Source organism: Lissotriton vulgaris, chromosome 12, assembly GCF_964263255.1.
Source record: "Lissotriton vulgaris chromosome 12, aLisVul1.2, whole genome shotgun sequence".
NCBI lineage: Eukaryota > Metazoa > Chordata > Amphibia > Caudata > Salamandridae > Lissotriton > Lissotriton vulgaris.
The window spans coordinates 84,059,249-84,074,085 of NC_141700.1; the positions used below are offsets into that span (position 1 = coordinate 84,059,249).

Consider the following 14,837-nt stretch of genomic DNA (forward strand, 5'->3'; position numbering starts at 1 on the left):
AATTCAGCCAGAAGGTCGAGAGATGTCAACTTCAGGAGCTTAAATTCCACGCATGGAGGTGGAGGCTAGACAGGTTCGGGTGAAACACATCCCCTGCAGTCCGTTAGGAGGATCAATGGCCATTCTCAGAAGGTCAGGGTAAGAGACTCTTTGTGCCCAGTCTGGAACTACAAGAATGACTTGAGCCCGGTCACGCTTGATGTTCTTGAGCACTCTGGGCAGAAGTGGTGCAGGCGGATAGGTGCACAGGAGTGCCGCCTTTGAAACGCCAACGTGCCAAATTGCGGACATTGCGTGTTCACTTTGGAGGCGAACAGATCCAACCAAGGCCCCACCACCGAAGAGACCTTGCACCACCTATGGATGGATATGCCACTCGTGATCGACTAGGCACCGACAGTGGAGTTGTCTGCCCTGGCATTCTGGGAGTCCCCCAGGTGTTGAACCACTAGGATTATGTCTTGATGTTCCAGCCATGTCCAGAGGCAGAGAGCCTCCTAACAAAGGATCCACGACCCCACCATGCCCTGTTTGTGGCAAAACCACATGGCGGTGGTGTTGTCGGTGAACACCTGCGCCTCTTTTCCCCCTGAGAGAGGGAAGGAATGCTTTCCTGCCAGTCTTATCACCCTGAGCTCCAAAAAGGTTGATATGGGTGCCAGACTCTGCCAGAGACAAGATGCCTCTGATCTCCACCTCTCAGGTTTCCGCACCATGCCAGAAGTGACACATCCATCATCACTGTTATATCTGGTTGAGGAAGGTAGAGGGATCTGCCTCTAACCCAATCTTGGTTCGTTAGCCACCACTACACTTGTTGTGCAGTTCCCTCGGAGATCTGGACGTAGTTGGAAAAGATTCTTCATATGCTGTGTCCACTGGAATTGTATCACTGCAGAGCCCACATATACCATCTGGAATGATCCACCAGCAGGATTCAGGAGGCATGAGGCCCAGCAGCCTCAGAGTCGTTCTCACCGAAATCCGGGATAGACTCTGAAACATCGGTATCGTAGCCCAAATATCCTGGGCTTGCTGCCCAGGAGGGTAGGCCAGAAACTGCACTGTGTCCAGAACCGCCCCGATGAAAGGGAGCGCCTGAGACGGAGTCAGGAGGGACTTCAGCACCTTGATGGTGAACCCCAGCAAATGCAGGACTTCCGCAGTAGTCTGGAGACGGCAGCCTGGGGCAAGGCAACAGCCAGTCGTCAAGATAGGGGAATACTGGAACCCCTGATATGCGCAGATGAGCTGCGAACACCGCCATCACCTTTGTGAACACCCGAGGGGCACTGGTAAGGCGAAAGGGGAGCACAGTGAACTGAAAGTGCTCATGACCCACTGTGAACCGAAGGTAACATCTGTGGGCGGCATGATGTGGATATGAAAATAAGCGTTCTGCAAGTTCAAGGGCACCAGCCGGTCTCCTGGGCCGAGTGCAGACAGAACTTGGACTAGGGTGAGCATTTTCAACTTTCTCAGGAGGAAGAAGTTGAGGGCCTGGAGGTCTAAAATAGGACGTAGGCATTTGTCCTTCTTGGGTATCAGAAATCAGCAGGAATAGCAACCATGACCTACTTCTGGCACTGGGACCCTCTATAGCTCCCTTGGCCAAGGGAGCCGATCCTTCCTAGCCGATAAGGGCCAAATGATTCTCCGTCATACGATGGTAAGGCGGCGGTATAGAGGGAGGGGTAGTCTCGAAGGGGAGCGAGTAACCCCTTTCGACTTTTTGTAGAACCCACCTGTCCGACGTGATGGTCTGCCAGTGGAGGAGGTGATGGCGGATCCTGCCTCCAACTGGCAGTTGATGGGCCTGAAACGCGGGACCAAGAATGTTTTGAGGCAGTGCCGGGGAGGGGGGTGGGGGAGTAAGAGTGGACTGGGCTGCCCGCTGGGTCCTGACCCACAAGGACGCTGAGTTTCATGTATGTGGCAATGCAGAGGCTGGACAGTTTGCGTGACTCTGTGAGAAAGCCACAAGGCCCAAGGATCTGGCCACAATTCGAGAATCCTTGAAGCGCTGAGTCTGCCTTGTCACCAAAAAGGCGAGTGCCATCAAAGGGCATGTTGATCAAGGAAGACTGGACAGCCACTGAGAAGCAAGAAGTCAACAACCAGGTGTAGCGTCTAACAGCTACTGACGTGGCAACCGATCTGGCCAGTGAGCCTGTGGTATCAAGTCCACATCGTATGGTGAATTTGGCTGTCTCTCTCCAGTCTGCAACTGTTTGTGAGTGAATAGGACGGACCTGCTCCGAGCACTGAGACAGCAAATGTGTGGCCGTATCCCAGATGGTATGGGAGTATCGCCCATAGAGGCATGCGGTATTCACTGACCGCAATGCCAAACTGGAGGAAGAGAACATCATCTTCCCAAGATGGTCGAGCTTCTTGGATTCCCCATCTGGGGGAGCAGAAGGGAATAGGCCTTTTGATGAAGAGGTTTGGACTACCAAGTCCTCAGGGGAGGGGTGCTGAACTGGGAATGCTGGGTCACCCGGAGTGGGCGGTGGTGGTGGGCAATCGTCCTATCCACAGGAGCCCCTCTGCTGGGCTTGGACCAAGTGCTCAGAAGGACGTCCGTGAGGGCTTTATTGAATGACAAAAGCGGTTCAGAATAGGAAGCTGCAGGCTGAAGCACCTCTGTCAGGAGGTTAGTCCTGACAGTCAAAGTAGGGAGCTTGAGGCCGAGGACCTCGGCGGCCCTACTCACCACCACAAGATAGGAAACGTCCTCCGCCATAGCCACGGTAGGGGGAGAAAGAAAGCCAGTGTCAGGGGGGGTGTACAGACCACTCACATCACCAATGTCAATACGCCAGTCCGGTTCCTCAAGCTGGTCAGTTAAAGGGTCTAGTTGCCCCTCCCAGTCCACTTTCCTAACCTACTGGCCGAAAAGCAACACTAGGAATGAACACCGGAACAAAAGGCCCTTCCAGCGTCAGAATCGACATCGGTCAGGCTCCGTGTCCACTTCGGGGGTGAGGGCTGTTGCCGACTGGAGGCACGGTCGATGCCTCGAGCGTTTTCATGGGGATCGACGTAGGGGAAGGTGGAGTACGATTTACTGCGTTGATCCGGATCCACACCTGGACTCACAGGGACCCTCCGGAGCTGACGGCGTTTAAGTCCCAGGGCCCGACCGACTCCGCAGAGCCAGAGGCGGGCCGGCAGAGCCAAGCTGCCCAAATATGAGGTACATGGCCTCATAGAACTGCTGAATCTGGGCAGGAGACGCTCTGGCTCCCAGAAAAGGAGGGAGGAGTTGAGCTGTCTCAGAAGTAGGCTTTAGCCTTAGAGTGACGACGCTCGGGATCACACACCATGTCGGCGGCCCGACGGGAAGAAGTCAAAGAACGCCTGTGCTTCTTCGACTTCTTCTCGTGCTTCCCTCACTTACCCAAAGATCTCCCCGACTACTCTGAATGCAAGGAGTGTGGGCTCCAAGACCATGCAAGACCTTTCCCTCCAATGAGAACGGGAGCGAAGCAGAGTAGAGCGCCTGGCCTCCAGCACTGTTCGGGACCCGCTCCTCCAAAGCCTTCGGGTTCATGGCCCAGCACTTGGAGCACAACTTCGGGTCGTGGTCGGGCTCCAGACACCAAAGGCACACGAGATGGGGATCAGTCACGGACATCATCCGGTGGCAGGAACCGCCGGGCTTGAAGCAGGTCCATCGCTGGGACATCCTCGACGCATCAGGAGTCTACGACTCGAAAAAGACGTCGACAAAAAGTCAAAAAAAGTTACTGGGGTAGCTCGCTCATGGTCTGCGCTAGGCTGGTGTGGAAAAGGAAAGAACCAACGTCAGCACGCATGGGCGGCATCTCTATAGGTCCGACCAATGCCACCTAACTATGTACAGGGGTACAGCTGAAGAAAAAATCTCCAGATTCAGACTGATGCCTGGGGGAAATTCTCAGGTAAGGAATCCACAACTAACAATCTATCAAATCCCCATCTTTAAGGGCTGCTCGTACATTTTATTCTGAAAACGTTCAGTCATAAAAAACAGAAGCTGCAAAAGGAAAAAAAAGCATCGGAGTTTTTTAAAGCTACTGTCCAAGTTGACAAATGAAGAATGGTACCTAATTGATCATAGAAGAAGTAGAGAAGGACCAGCATGGAGCAGCACATCACTACGAACACACAGATCATGATGGGCGTCACATCAAGTGTCTCGTCATCCTGCTTTTCTGCACCATCGTCTCTCTTGTGCTTCATGTATCGTCTGGAAAGGAAGAGGCCTTTTGTGAATCCACCAAGAAGCTGAGCCTTATCCGAGTTAGCAACTATCTAATTAGTGCATAAAATGTGATTAAAGTTTAAAATGATTATTATAGTTGAATTACATTTTCTTGAGAGTAACCAGACACAACAGAACACTTACTGGACTATTTTTCGATGCTTGCTTAAGATACACCGGCTTCCAAAGACAGAACGTTTGGCTAGTAGATACCATCGAAAAGTAAACATCTATTCTTGCCGCAAAAAACATTTTTTAATGACTCACCAGTATCTTTATTGTAAGTTGTTCGATTTGACCACAGAGAAATCAAATCTTTAGCAACTGGAATAGATTTCACATGTAGTGCCCTTAGTCTTATTTCGAATACATATACAGAACATGAAAGAGTAAGATGAAGGGGTTCAAACTGTCTGATGGTGGATGAAAGAGGCATGGAATAGAATTAAGGCTATGCAGCCTTGGTGTTCAGCATGCCCCCACCCCCATTCAACAGTATCAGCCGCAGGCTTCTGATGTTTAAGTTGGAAACAGACTGTTAACTTGGAACCAACCCTCTTACTGGCCTTTTTGCCCCATCTGCAAACAACAATTTCAATAGTCGCAAGCTCAAAACCTAGGTCAGAAATTATGCTTGTAGTCTCTTCTATTGAATAATCAACACATTTAGGATTTCTACGATTCAGTTATGCAAGCTGAATAAAGAATTGGGAGAATGAGCTGGTCTTTGCAAACTCTGGCATGCCAGACAGGTAACAACCCTGGACATCCCAAGGCCCCGTATTAAGGAGTCAAATTCATACAGAGGGATTTATTGTACCTAAACCAGGAATGATCTAAGACTTACAGAGATATGGATCAGTAATAGAATGTAAGTACTATAAGACAGGGAGATTATAAAAAACAAAAGTAGTAGCATGGGAGAAAAATGACATTGAAAATCTGTTAGAAATAACTTTAAATAAAAAAATAAAGGTCGTTTACAAAGTAAGGCATAGAAGTGCTTAAGCCTATATTCAAAATTTCTCTAGATATTTTTTTATGAAGAATCTTCGGTGGGAAATGTCACAAGAGAACATAAACTGGCCATACACTTGTGGACCACAAACTAATAACAATCTCATCACAGGCAAATTGTTAATTAAATGGAGTAATAACAAGGTAAGACAATTTGGTAAGCATCAAACACGAAGGCCAAGAGAGGAGAGTTGGGAGGAGCTACATCTTTATGGTGCAGTTTTTTTTATATCCCATAATGTGCAAACCCAGTCACAGTGGTGTGTTTTGACATGAAAACATGTGGAGTCAAAAAGACAGAGTACTGGCCTGGACAGTTCCAGGGATGCAAAGATCACTAAATTTAACGGAGACACTTCACTGTAGATTTGGCCTGTGTCAACGAAATTCCAGCTCTAAAACAACACAATCATGGGAGAGCATCCAGATGCATACTTATCTCCAAGGCATCAGACCTGGGACGTAAGGTGTTCGAACTATCTAGTAAAAAAGAAAATATTTACATTCTAAAACTAGATGGTTGATGTTGAGGCACTAAAGATCAATTTGGATATTACACGTATTTGAATCACGGGGATGTTTGTCACCAAAAGATACATATAATAATGCTAAAATGGTAGGTATTTACCCTCTGGCACAGCTGAAAATGGTTATGGACAGAGAATGAGCAAGGAAGCCAAGGATATTAAAGCAAGCCCCAGTTCAACATTTAAAGCGTAGAGCAGTTTTTTAAAAGGTCCACTATACTTGAACGGCAAGGTGCTGTTGCGTTCTATTAATTTATGAACGTGGTTTCCGCTGCAACTGATTTTGCTTCACTTACTTTTTCACGTCTCTGCTTCCTGCCCAATAGCCACCGATGGCTACGGTGCCCACTGCCATTACAAAGATGATAACCATATTGTAGTCCAGGACAGGCTCATTGGAGGCATACATTGCCACCTTCACTGACTTGCCGAATGTCTGCCAGAAAAAAAAAGGAACAGTACAGTGTTACCTCAATACTTGGAGGAACCCAAACAAAAAAATAGCCAGTCTAGCACATCTTTATAGAAAGTTGTTTAGTCCCACGGAAGAGTCGTCAGTACAGTGCCAGGAGATAAAATCAGGTGGTGAGAAACAATTAAAGTAAAAAAAAAAAAAATCTTGCTTTAGATTTACGCACCAGGTATTCTCTCACGTTCTTCAACAAAATGATTTTTTCTTTTGCCAACTACAGCTTCGGTTACCCACTTATCACAAGCTACAAAGCAACAGGCAACCCTGAACAAAAGAACCAGATCTTTCAGTCCAGGAATAGGGTACTTTTCTACTGCAATTAAAAATACCCACACAAGTCTTCTACAGGACGCTTTTGTGATGAGAGATGGATGATATGGACCCTCAGGAAAACAAAACGCATAATTGAAACAAATAATTAAGAATAATTGATGACTTACCTGCAATGGCTGGGCTTCACCACATAGCAACATTGTAACCAAACGTTTTGATTACTTTGCAAAATATGGAGGTCCACCCTAGATTTTGATAACCTCAATTTCACAACCCATTGAAGATAGATGCCATGGCATGTGCAGGATGTGTCCGTGCAAGGCGCACACATTCAACTAAGTTTTCCAAAAAGCTTCATTATACATAAATAGGTTTGCTACTACTACTTATCTGTAATTGAGCAACAACCTCTTATTCACACTGCATGGTTGCAATCAATTTAGGGCTTAATAGTACTACACTAGCATGGCAAGGCAGTGCGCCATTTCCTCACTCTGCAGCTAAGATGGAGGTCCGTACCTTTTCGTAAAGAAAAGGTGTTCGATAGCTTTGATGCAGCTTTAACTTCTTAAATCTATTCACAACCTACATGTCACATATTTAATGTCTGGTAGGGCCAAGGCAGCCTTTTAGCAGATGGTGACAACGGGTATACCTTAGAAATGGGAAATAGAGAAATCTGTCTTTTGTGGACCTATGAAGTTTTGGAGTTTCTGATATCTTTGGTATAAAAAGTTAGAATACTACCTTTAATAATGAAGCCCGCAACATTGCTTCTTTCATGATTATTGTGGAAAACCAGTCTTGTATGATAATCATGTTCAAGACACTTTTAAGGACTAGTCTTCTCTTCCTACCAATGGATTACATAGTCAGTGAAAACTCACTGGTTTGTTTCCCGATTAGTGACCTTATGAGCACAACCCATTCCAGAGAAAGGTTTGACCTCACTCTTGCTGCCGATAGATGGATATGTATCATTACACCGCCTTCTATGACAACAATTCTATTTAATGGAAACTTAGAATTCGCTTTTTTTTCTTAAATGCATTAGTATGTGAAAAAAGAAACGTCTGCAAATATGTTTTCCTTAACAATAAACTTTCCCATTTTCCTGAATTTGTTTTATTCATATAACTTTTCAATGACTCCACTCACAAGCCACCTCTTTGTAATCCATTGTACTCCGATTTGTACACCATCTTAGCTTTATACAGTCTTTTACAATTATTTTCCAGGTGGTTCGATATTCGCTCTTTACACTTCAATAGTTTGGCACACGTGTCCACGTGTACCTCTCTCTCCTTCTTCCCCACTCCCAGTCATGACTTACCATGCTGCCAGTCACAATCTTTACGTGCCTTCGCCTATCTGATGGTCTGCAATGGTTATAGACTTTTTTATTTCTATAAAAACATACGCCGCTGATTTTCGACGCAAATAAGCAACAGTGAGTCAACTCAGACCATAAGGCACTTTTATATTTTAAAATTTGGAGCAGGATTCAAGCCCAACATTTGCATTTCTTAATTACATTTCTATAAATGTGTTTTTAAATTTTGTTAAGATGGTAAATTTCCTTCCTGGGGAACTGCTTTCAGCAGGATGGTACGTTCAAAAGAAAGTACACCTTTATCAAATGGACTGTCGCTGGGAAAAAATTAGAAAGAAATAGTAGCAGAACGTACTTCACCAATATCCAGCATATCACTGTAGCTGAGCAAAGCCACTGGAATATCAATCTCTTCATACTGCGTATTATTGCCAGCAGGGGGCACCTATTAAATGAGAAAAAAACAATAACAATTTTCATTACTTGTAGACCCACTTTCATTGTGTAAAGGGAGGTGGTGAAAAAATGGGAGTTCAATGTTTAACAATTTATGCGATAAAAGCAGTGAGTATACAATGAGCACCACAGGTAAGAAAGGGGTATTTTTCCAAAAAGAACATTTATTCACCGCTCACATGTAGGGCATTGTAAACCACAAAGAATCCATTATGGTACCACCTATAGGGATACTTGCATTATTTTGTCACAACCAGTGTAATTAACAAAAAGGTGCACGGGGCAGGGTGTGTGGAAATATTATGATGACCAACAGTACCACCTGCTACCACCATAATACATGTTGTGTTACAAGCCGAAACCAACACTATGGACAGCCGTATAATAGAACAGCTGGGGCTACTAAGACTTAGCTAACACTTGTAGAAGCTGCCATATGGGAAAATATCTCATGGCTACTACGCTTAAGTAGTGCGCCTGTAGCAGCTCAGCATATCTCTGACAGCAACATGCACGGAGACCGCCAAGCTTGCCCTCTTAACATTGGTAGAGTGGGCCCAGAGACTCATTCTTCCACCCACTGGAGGGATACACGTTGCATTGGGCATGCAATCAATATTGATATGTTTGAGCCGCTCTTGAAAGCAAGGAATAAACAAGTAACGGCAAAGCAAATAGGTCTGGCCTTGGCTGAGGACCTTTTGACTTTGCCAGTACTTTTTATGTACAGGAGCACGCCTGTAGCCTTCTTGGGGGAGATGCTGGTTCTTCACCCAAGTAAAGTAAGCACTCTCTAAAAACCAATGTGTGTGTGTATATAATATATATATATATATATACACACACACACACACATACATATATATTTTTTCCTTATTTTATATAAAAGTACACACTGCACCAGTACTCCTCGAAACTAAAGAGGGCTTCTTATTGTGTGGAAACCTACGTTGTGCATGAAGAGTGTGCTCTCGCTCACAGGCAGGTAAGTCAGCGGTTGGCCCTGCGCCATATCCTATAAGCTGTGACGGGTGGAAACAACATGTTGATGATATTCCAACAGGCTAATGTATTAAATGGCTTGACTGGAAGTGCATGCAAGTAAGTATGCACTGAAAGTAGTACTGAATTAAAAACAAACTGTCTTGGTTTATTCCAGAAATAAAATCCATTGCCAAGTCGTTCCTCAGTCAACTCTTATATTCCAAACAAAATTGAGACATATTGTGCACCAAGATTTATTAGTTATTAGAAACAAAATCAATGCCATAAAGAGTTTCTCATTTGCCAGATTCTGAGGTCTGGATTTGAGGATATTTTCCAAAAGCAGTTTTCAGAAACCACTGTGGGTGCCGTCAGAGGTAAGTGTCCCATTATGGTCAGCTGTTTTAAGGAAAGCATATGTGATGCTGATGGAGGAAACTAGTGAGCTGATCGCGAGGGCTCTTTAGTAAAAAAACAAATGCGATATTTTGTTGGCTGGAAGTAAATTAAGAAACCAATATGCATCAAGAGAGGAGAAGCTTTGTTTGCAATCTCTTCATGTGGACTATTCTGCTAGATTTGCAATGGCGTCAAGTAAAATACAAACTATTTTGAGAAAAATAGCTAAACATTTTATGCTCGTCATATTGTACAACGTATCTGGATTTGCTCAAATAAATACAATATTTTACACAATTTTGATTAAATAAATATAGGACTAAAAAACAAAACTTACCAGGTTCTCTTTGCTGACAATAACGAGACCTCGTGCACCATTGGTCTGAGCGAGTCTCACTTTATGATAGAAGGTGCAATTGCCGCGCATGACCATGGGAATTCTATTGATGAATCCCCCATACGGTACATCAGAAGGCGAGCACAAGACCGAAGGCGTCTGATCCTGCAGTTGCAGCAGAGACTGATGGAAAAGAGAAAGACATTCATTAACTCCAAGAAGATCACATGACAATATTAATACAACTTTCGCAATTTCATTCAGGAAGGGCAATTGGACAGATGCCATGAGGCTCCTGTGCAGCTACGTTCACATGAGACTTCCCGCCCAAAAAGCCACAGCACCGAATGAAATGCAGCAACCGAGCTACATGATGGAACGGGGCTACTGGATGAAGCCACTTCCAATGTAGATGTATTTAAAAAAGGAAGGCGGCAAAAAAAATTAGATCAAGGATCACGGATGACTCTACCCAAGGCTATATGAATGCTAAAATGGTTCAGGTTCCTAGTTAAAAACTATATAACTTCAAATAATTCATTTGAAGAATCAAAATACCCTCAAACAGTTATCAAAAAATATTTTTTTCATTAATGAAAAAATAAAAATATACATTATTACACAAGGTGCTCACAGGGTTAAACAAACAAGTATCACTGACAAAGGACAAACAAGTGATGAGTTGAGACTGGAGCAAAAATACAGAAAAGCCTAGCCCTCTCTTTCAGGGTACGTAATCAAACAAAATAACTCATGTACTTGCCTGTAATCGGAAAGAACCACCCTTTTCTTTTTAATGCCCTCATTCTAGCATATTTAGGATAAGCTGGCATACGTGGATGGCTTTAGTTCTGCAAAAAGCTCACTTTACACACAGTAAGACCTCAATTGGCAGGGTTGCCATTCCAGTAGGGACTCTCTTCTCAAATATTCTCAGGTTAAAAGCCCTCATTTTCAGTGCCCTCAATCTAAGGGGGCTTCTCTTTCATGATTTTAATTAGGCAGAAACTAACCTTTCAGGGTGCTCAATTTGCAGTTCCATTTGGATTATTCAAAACATTCCTCTAATGAGCAAGCAAATAAAATTTATTCTTTCTTTTTAGAAAAGGTTCCAAAGATCACAGCCAACCTGGATTGCTCACGGTTTAATGCTACTCTTCGCTCAGAAAAGAAAAGAAATATACAGGTAGGTGACCAGACAGAAGGATACAACGTTAACATTAATGTTAATTGGCTTTTGTATAGCGCTGGTTCACCATCAGGCCTCCTCGCGCTTCTAGGGGGGGATTTTACAACAGACAATGCGTGTAAGCTAGTGTGAACCAATTAATTAGTAGTCAGTGCCTCCACAAACAAGATAGTATTGAGTTTTTTCTAAACGGAAGGAGGACTGGTTCCTTGCGCAAAATTCCAGGTGGGTTGTTCCAGAGCTGTGGTATCAAGGAGGAAAAAGCTCTGCCCCCTTTACGCATTGGCAATGCCATTAGGTATGGCTTATGAACGAAAGCGCCGCTTCATTCATTCATTCTTTGGTTGAGGCACTTAAACATCATCGTAAATGCACGGTCACTGATTCTTGCACTTATGCATCCATTTACCCACCCATGGACTCATTCTTACAGGCACTCACTCAAATAAGATACACACAAACTCAAAATACAGAAGATAAATTAAAAGAACAAAACATACAGGAAACCGTGCTATCCGCCATGTTCTAGGATGGCTACGTCAATTTGTTTTAATTGAGGTCCTAGTGGTAGGCAGGTTTGAGGAATGCTGTGAAACACAGAAGGTGTAGATGCCACTTGCCTCACCCTCCGTCTAGCAATAAAAAAGTGCTATGATGCAGCCAGTGCTGTTGAGTCATGGCTTTTTAAAAAAAAAAAAAAACTTTCAGCCATGCTCTGCTGGCATGCTGCTGCTAGGCAAAAGGCCTAAAACATTGACAAAGGCAGTAGCTGACATATGTGAGACACATTACATTTGCCAATGCTTGTTTTCAGCTCGTCAGAGAAGAGCCACTGAACCAACAATGATTAAATAGTAGTGCTTTAATGGAGGTACAGTACTCGCACATGTAAGGAATACCTGGACAGTGCAGTGCATAATGTACCAAATAGGCAGATAAACTCATGTTGCCTTATTCAGTCAAGGAGTGGCCGAACCACCTGATGCCATGTTTTAAGGAGAACAAGATGGAAGCCAACCATGTCAACATCTTCAGTAGGAAGAACAAAGGTTGGGAACCACCCCAGTTGCCTTGGACTCGCAGCTCAGAAATGCATTCAAGTAAATCCCAATTAGCATCACCCCCAAAACTTTAAATGAATAAATAAAAGCTGGATGGCTGGGTGCTGCAATGTGCTAGGCTCTTGGGCAACCATCCCTAAATGCCCCATACTTCCACAACAGTTAGATGTAAACCTTGGAGAGTAAACTTTTACGAGTTGAGCTCGGGACCTTGAGTTTGGGAGCAAGAGTACACAGATTTTCAGCGTCACAACTAAAGCATACTACATATCCACTGATGACCGTGCCCCACATTTCTCCCGCTTTTGTTGCAGCAGCTTGCATTTATCAAGGAAAAGTATGGAGTAACACTTTGGACCATGGGCTCAGCTATGACTTCGCTTTCATAACTTCTTCAGCTTGACTATTTGTCCAAAGCCCTCACAAAGACACACCCTTTATTGAATCAGTCCTTTAAGAATGGGCCGCCCTGCGGCATCACAGGTATAAACCATGTATATAACAACAAGTTCACCTCAGTCTGTATACTTACTGCCTTGGCAAGATCATGAGGCAAGTGTGCCCACTGCGAGTTGAAGAGGATGCAGTAATCTTTTCCATTGCTGTTCACCTTCTCAGAGATGACATGGAGCATACCATATTCACAAGACACCTAGAAAAAAAACAAAGGAGTGGTTAGGTATAGTAACATAGAAAGAAGTATGCCACAGGGTAATTTTCCAAAACAGTCACTAAGAATTCATGTGCCACATCTAGACTTGGTGTGCCTCCCAATTTCGAATTAAAGTTAATCTTAAAAGGAGGACATTTTGCATTTATAAATTCAGGTAAGGACATGTGTGCAGAGGGGGAAAGCAGTGGAATTTGAACTAGTCTTATTTCCGACAACCCATTTTTTAAAGCTAGACAAGCTGGAACTACACAAAACTCTTTGTTTCTTTGATAACACGACCAATGAAAGCTGATATGGGTAGAACAACCTGGTACTTCAGAACTAATTGGTTACATGGCTGATGCGAACTGATTAAACAGTGACAAATCAATGGGAAAAACATAACACATCCTTAAAATGCTTGAGCCACTCGGGGACAAAGGCAGTTTGGGTAAGATTTGAAGTACTAGGGCAAGCAGAGATGATCTTCAGATCCTAACCTCTAGTTAAATCCTAAGCTAGCTGTCCTTTCTACTCACAAGAACTGAGCTTTCCAAACAGTACATACATGGAGCGTGCAGTAACAAATGGTAACTCAAATAAACATGTAGATTACATTGGACTATAGTAGACTATGACATCTGGCACTGTGTAATGTGCAGCCACCTCTGTTTACAGGGCTCTAGCTGGACCTCATAGACTGACTTTCACATAGACCAATGTGAAACCCAATGGGGGTTTCACATGTAGCCCTTGTATTTCTACTAGGTAGGATTGCATATTGACGTTCAAAACCAAAAAGAGGTGCCTGGCCAATTCAACACATGTGGAAAAGTGATTGGTTTGTGCTTAAATGAAAAGGGCAGTTAATGCTGGTGTAGTAGAGAATTGTCCCACCCACCATGCACCTGCCTCTCTTCCCTCCCAAACCCTACCGCCCTCTTCCTTCTCACTTCCACCCATGCTATCCTCCCTAGAGCTCATAAATGCAACTTAAGTGTGTATTGACTGGGGTCCTACGGGCATGTCCTGCTGTACCCACCGGACAAAAGACCACTGCTGTGGTCCAAACATTTGTGACTATAAGTCTCTATTTCTATTGATGCGCATATCTCTAATAAAGACTAGAAAATGAGTATTTCTACTATGATACATAATCAAACGTGCTACTGGAGGCTATTGTATTGGCCTATCAGAACCAGTGAATAGTGCAGTCCAGGAATTTTGTACGTGTATTGGCAATTGCCAAAATTACACATTTCTTCTATTCTTTGATACCCCCTATTTATATTATGTTTTACTGGCTCGTGAATTCCTGACATTCATCAATAAAGATAACGTTATAAAAATAAAAAAAATACCACAAGGGATCATTCATATTATGTTGCCTTAATTAGGGGAGGAAGGTGGTCAAACCATCATTATAATCAGAACCCATGAATAAAATAACACATATGAGTAGACTTGTACGGAATTTCAGCTGGTGCCCGAGATATATGGCAGGAGCAGACATTAAAAGGAGTTAACTTGATACATACTTTCCTTAAAAGGATACTGCTGGAGAAAGCGGGCAGGAGATTGCCATTAAACCTTGGTTTAATTACAGAAGATATATAGATTTGTTATAAAAATTCAAGTATGCACTAGTAAAAGTCAGTGGGTCATTAATCACTCACAAACATCCCTTTACATGTATGAATGATTTATTGATTTATTTTTTTTAATTTGTTTTTATTGCAGAGTTAGAAACCACAGAATACAATGAATCAACCAGTCCACTCATGGTGTCCCCCCGCTTCAACCATTAAAACTTGTGCCATACACAGCCATTCAGCCCGCATCCCGGAGGCCGGGCGGCGTAGTGCCCTGAGTAGCAGGGAGGCATCAC

The 14,837-nt window shown here is 43.7% G+C and overlaps 1 protein-coding gene across 1 annotated transcript in view; it reads right to left on the bottom strand.

Moving 5' to 3' along the window:
• SPPL2B (signal peptide peptidase like 2B) overlaps positions 1-14,837 on the bottom strand; it is a 164,760-nt gene that overhangs the window by 49,346 nt on the left and 100,577 nt on the right. The window contains exons 2-6 of the mRNA XM_086947259.1: positions 12,830-12,949; positions 10,048-10,230; positions 8,227-8,316; positions 6,090-6,229; positions 4,092-4,234 (exon numbers count right to left, since the gene is read on the bottom strand). Of these exons, the coding sequence (XP_086803385.1) occupies positions 4,092-4,234; positions 6,090-6,229; positions 8,227-8,316; positions 10,048-10,230; positions 12,830-12,949 (676 nt within the window). The remainder of the gene's footprint in view (positions 1-4,091; positions 4,235-6,089; positions 6,230-8,226; positions 8,317-10,047; positions 10,231-12,829; positions 12,950-14,837) is intronic.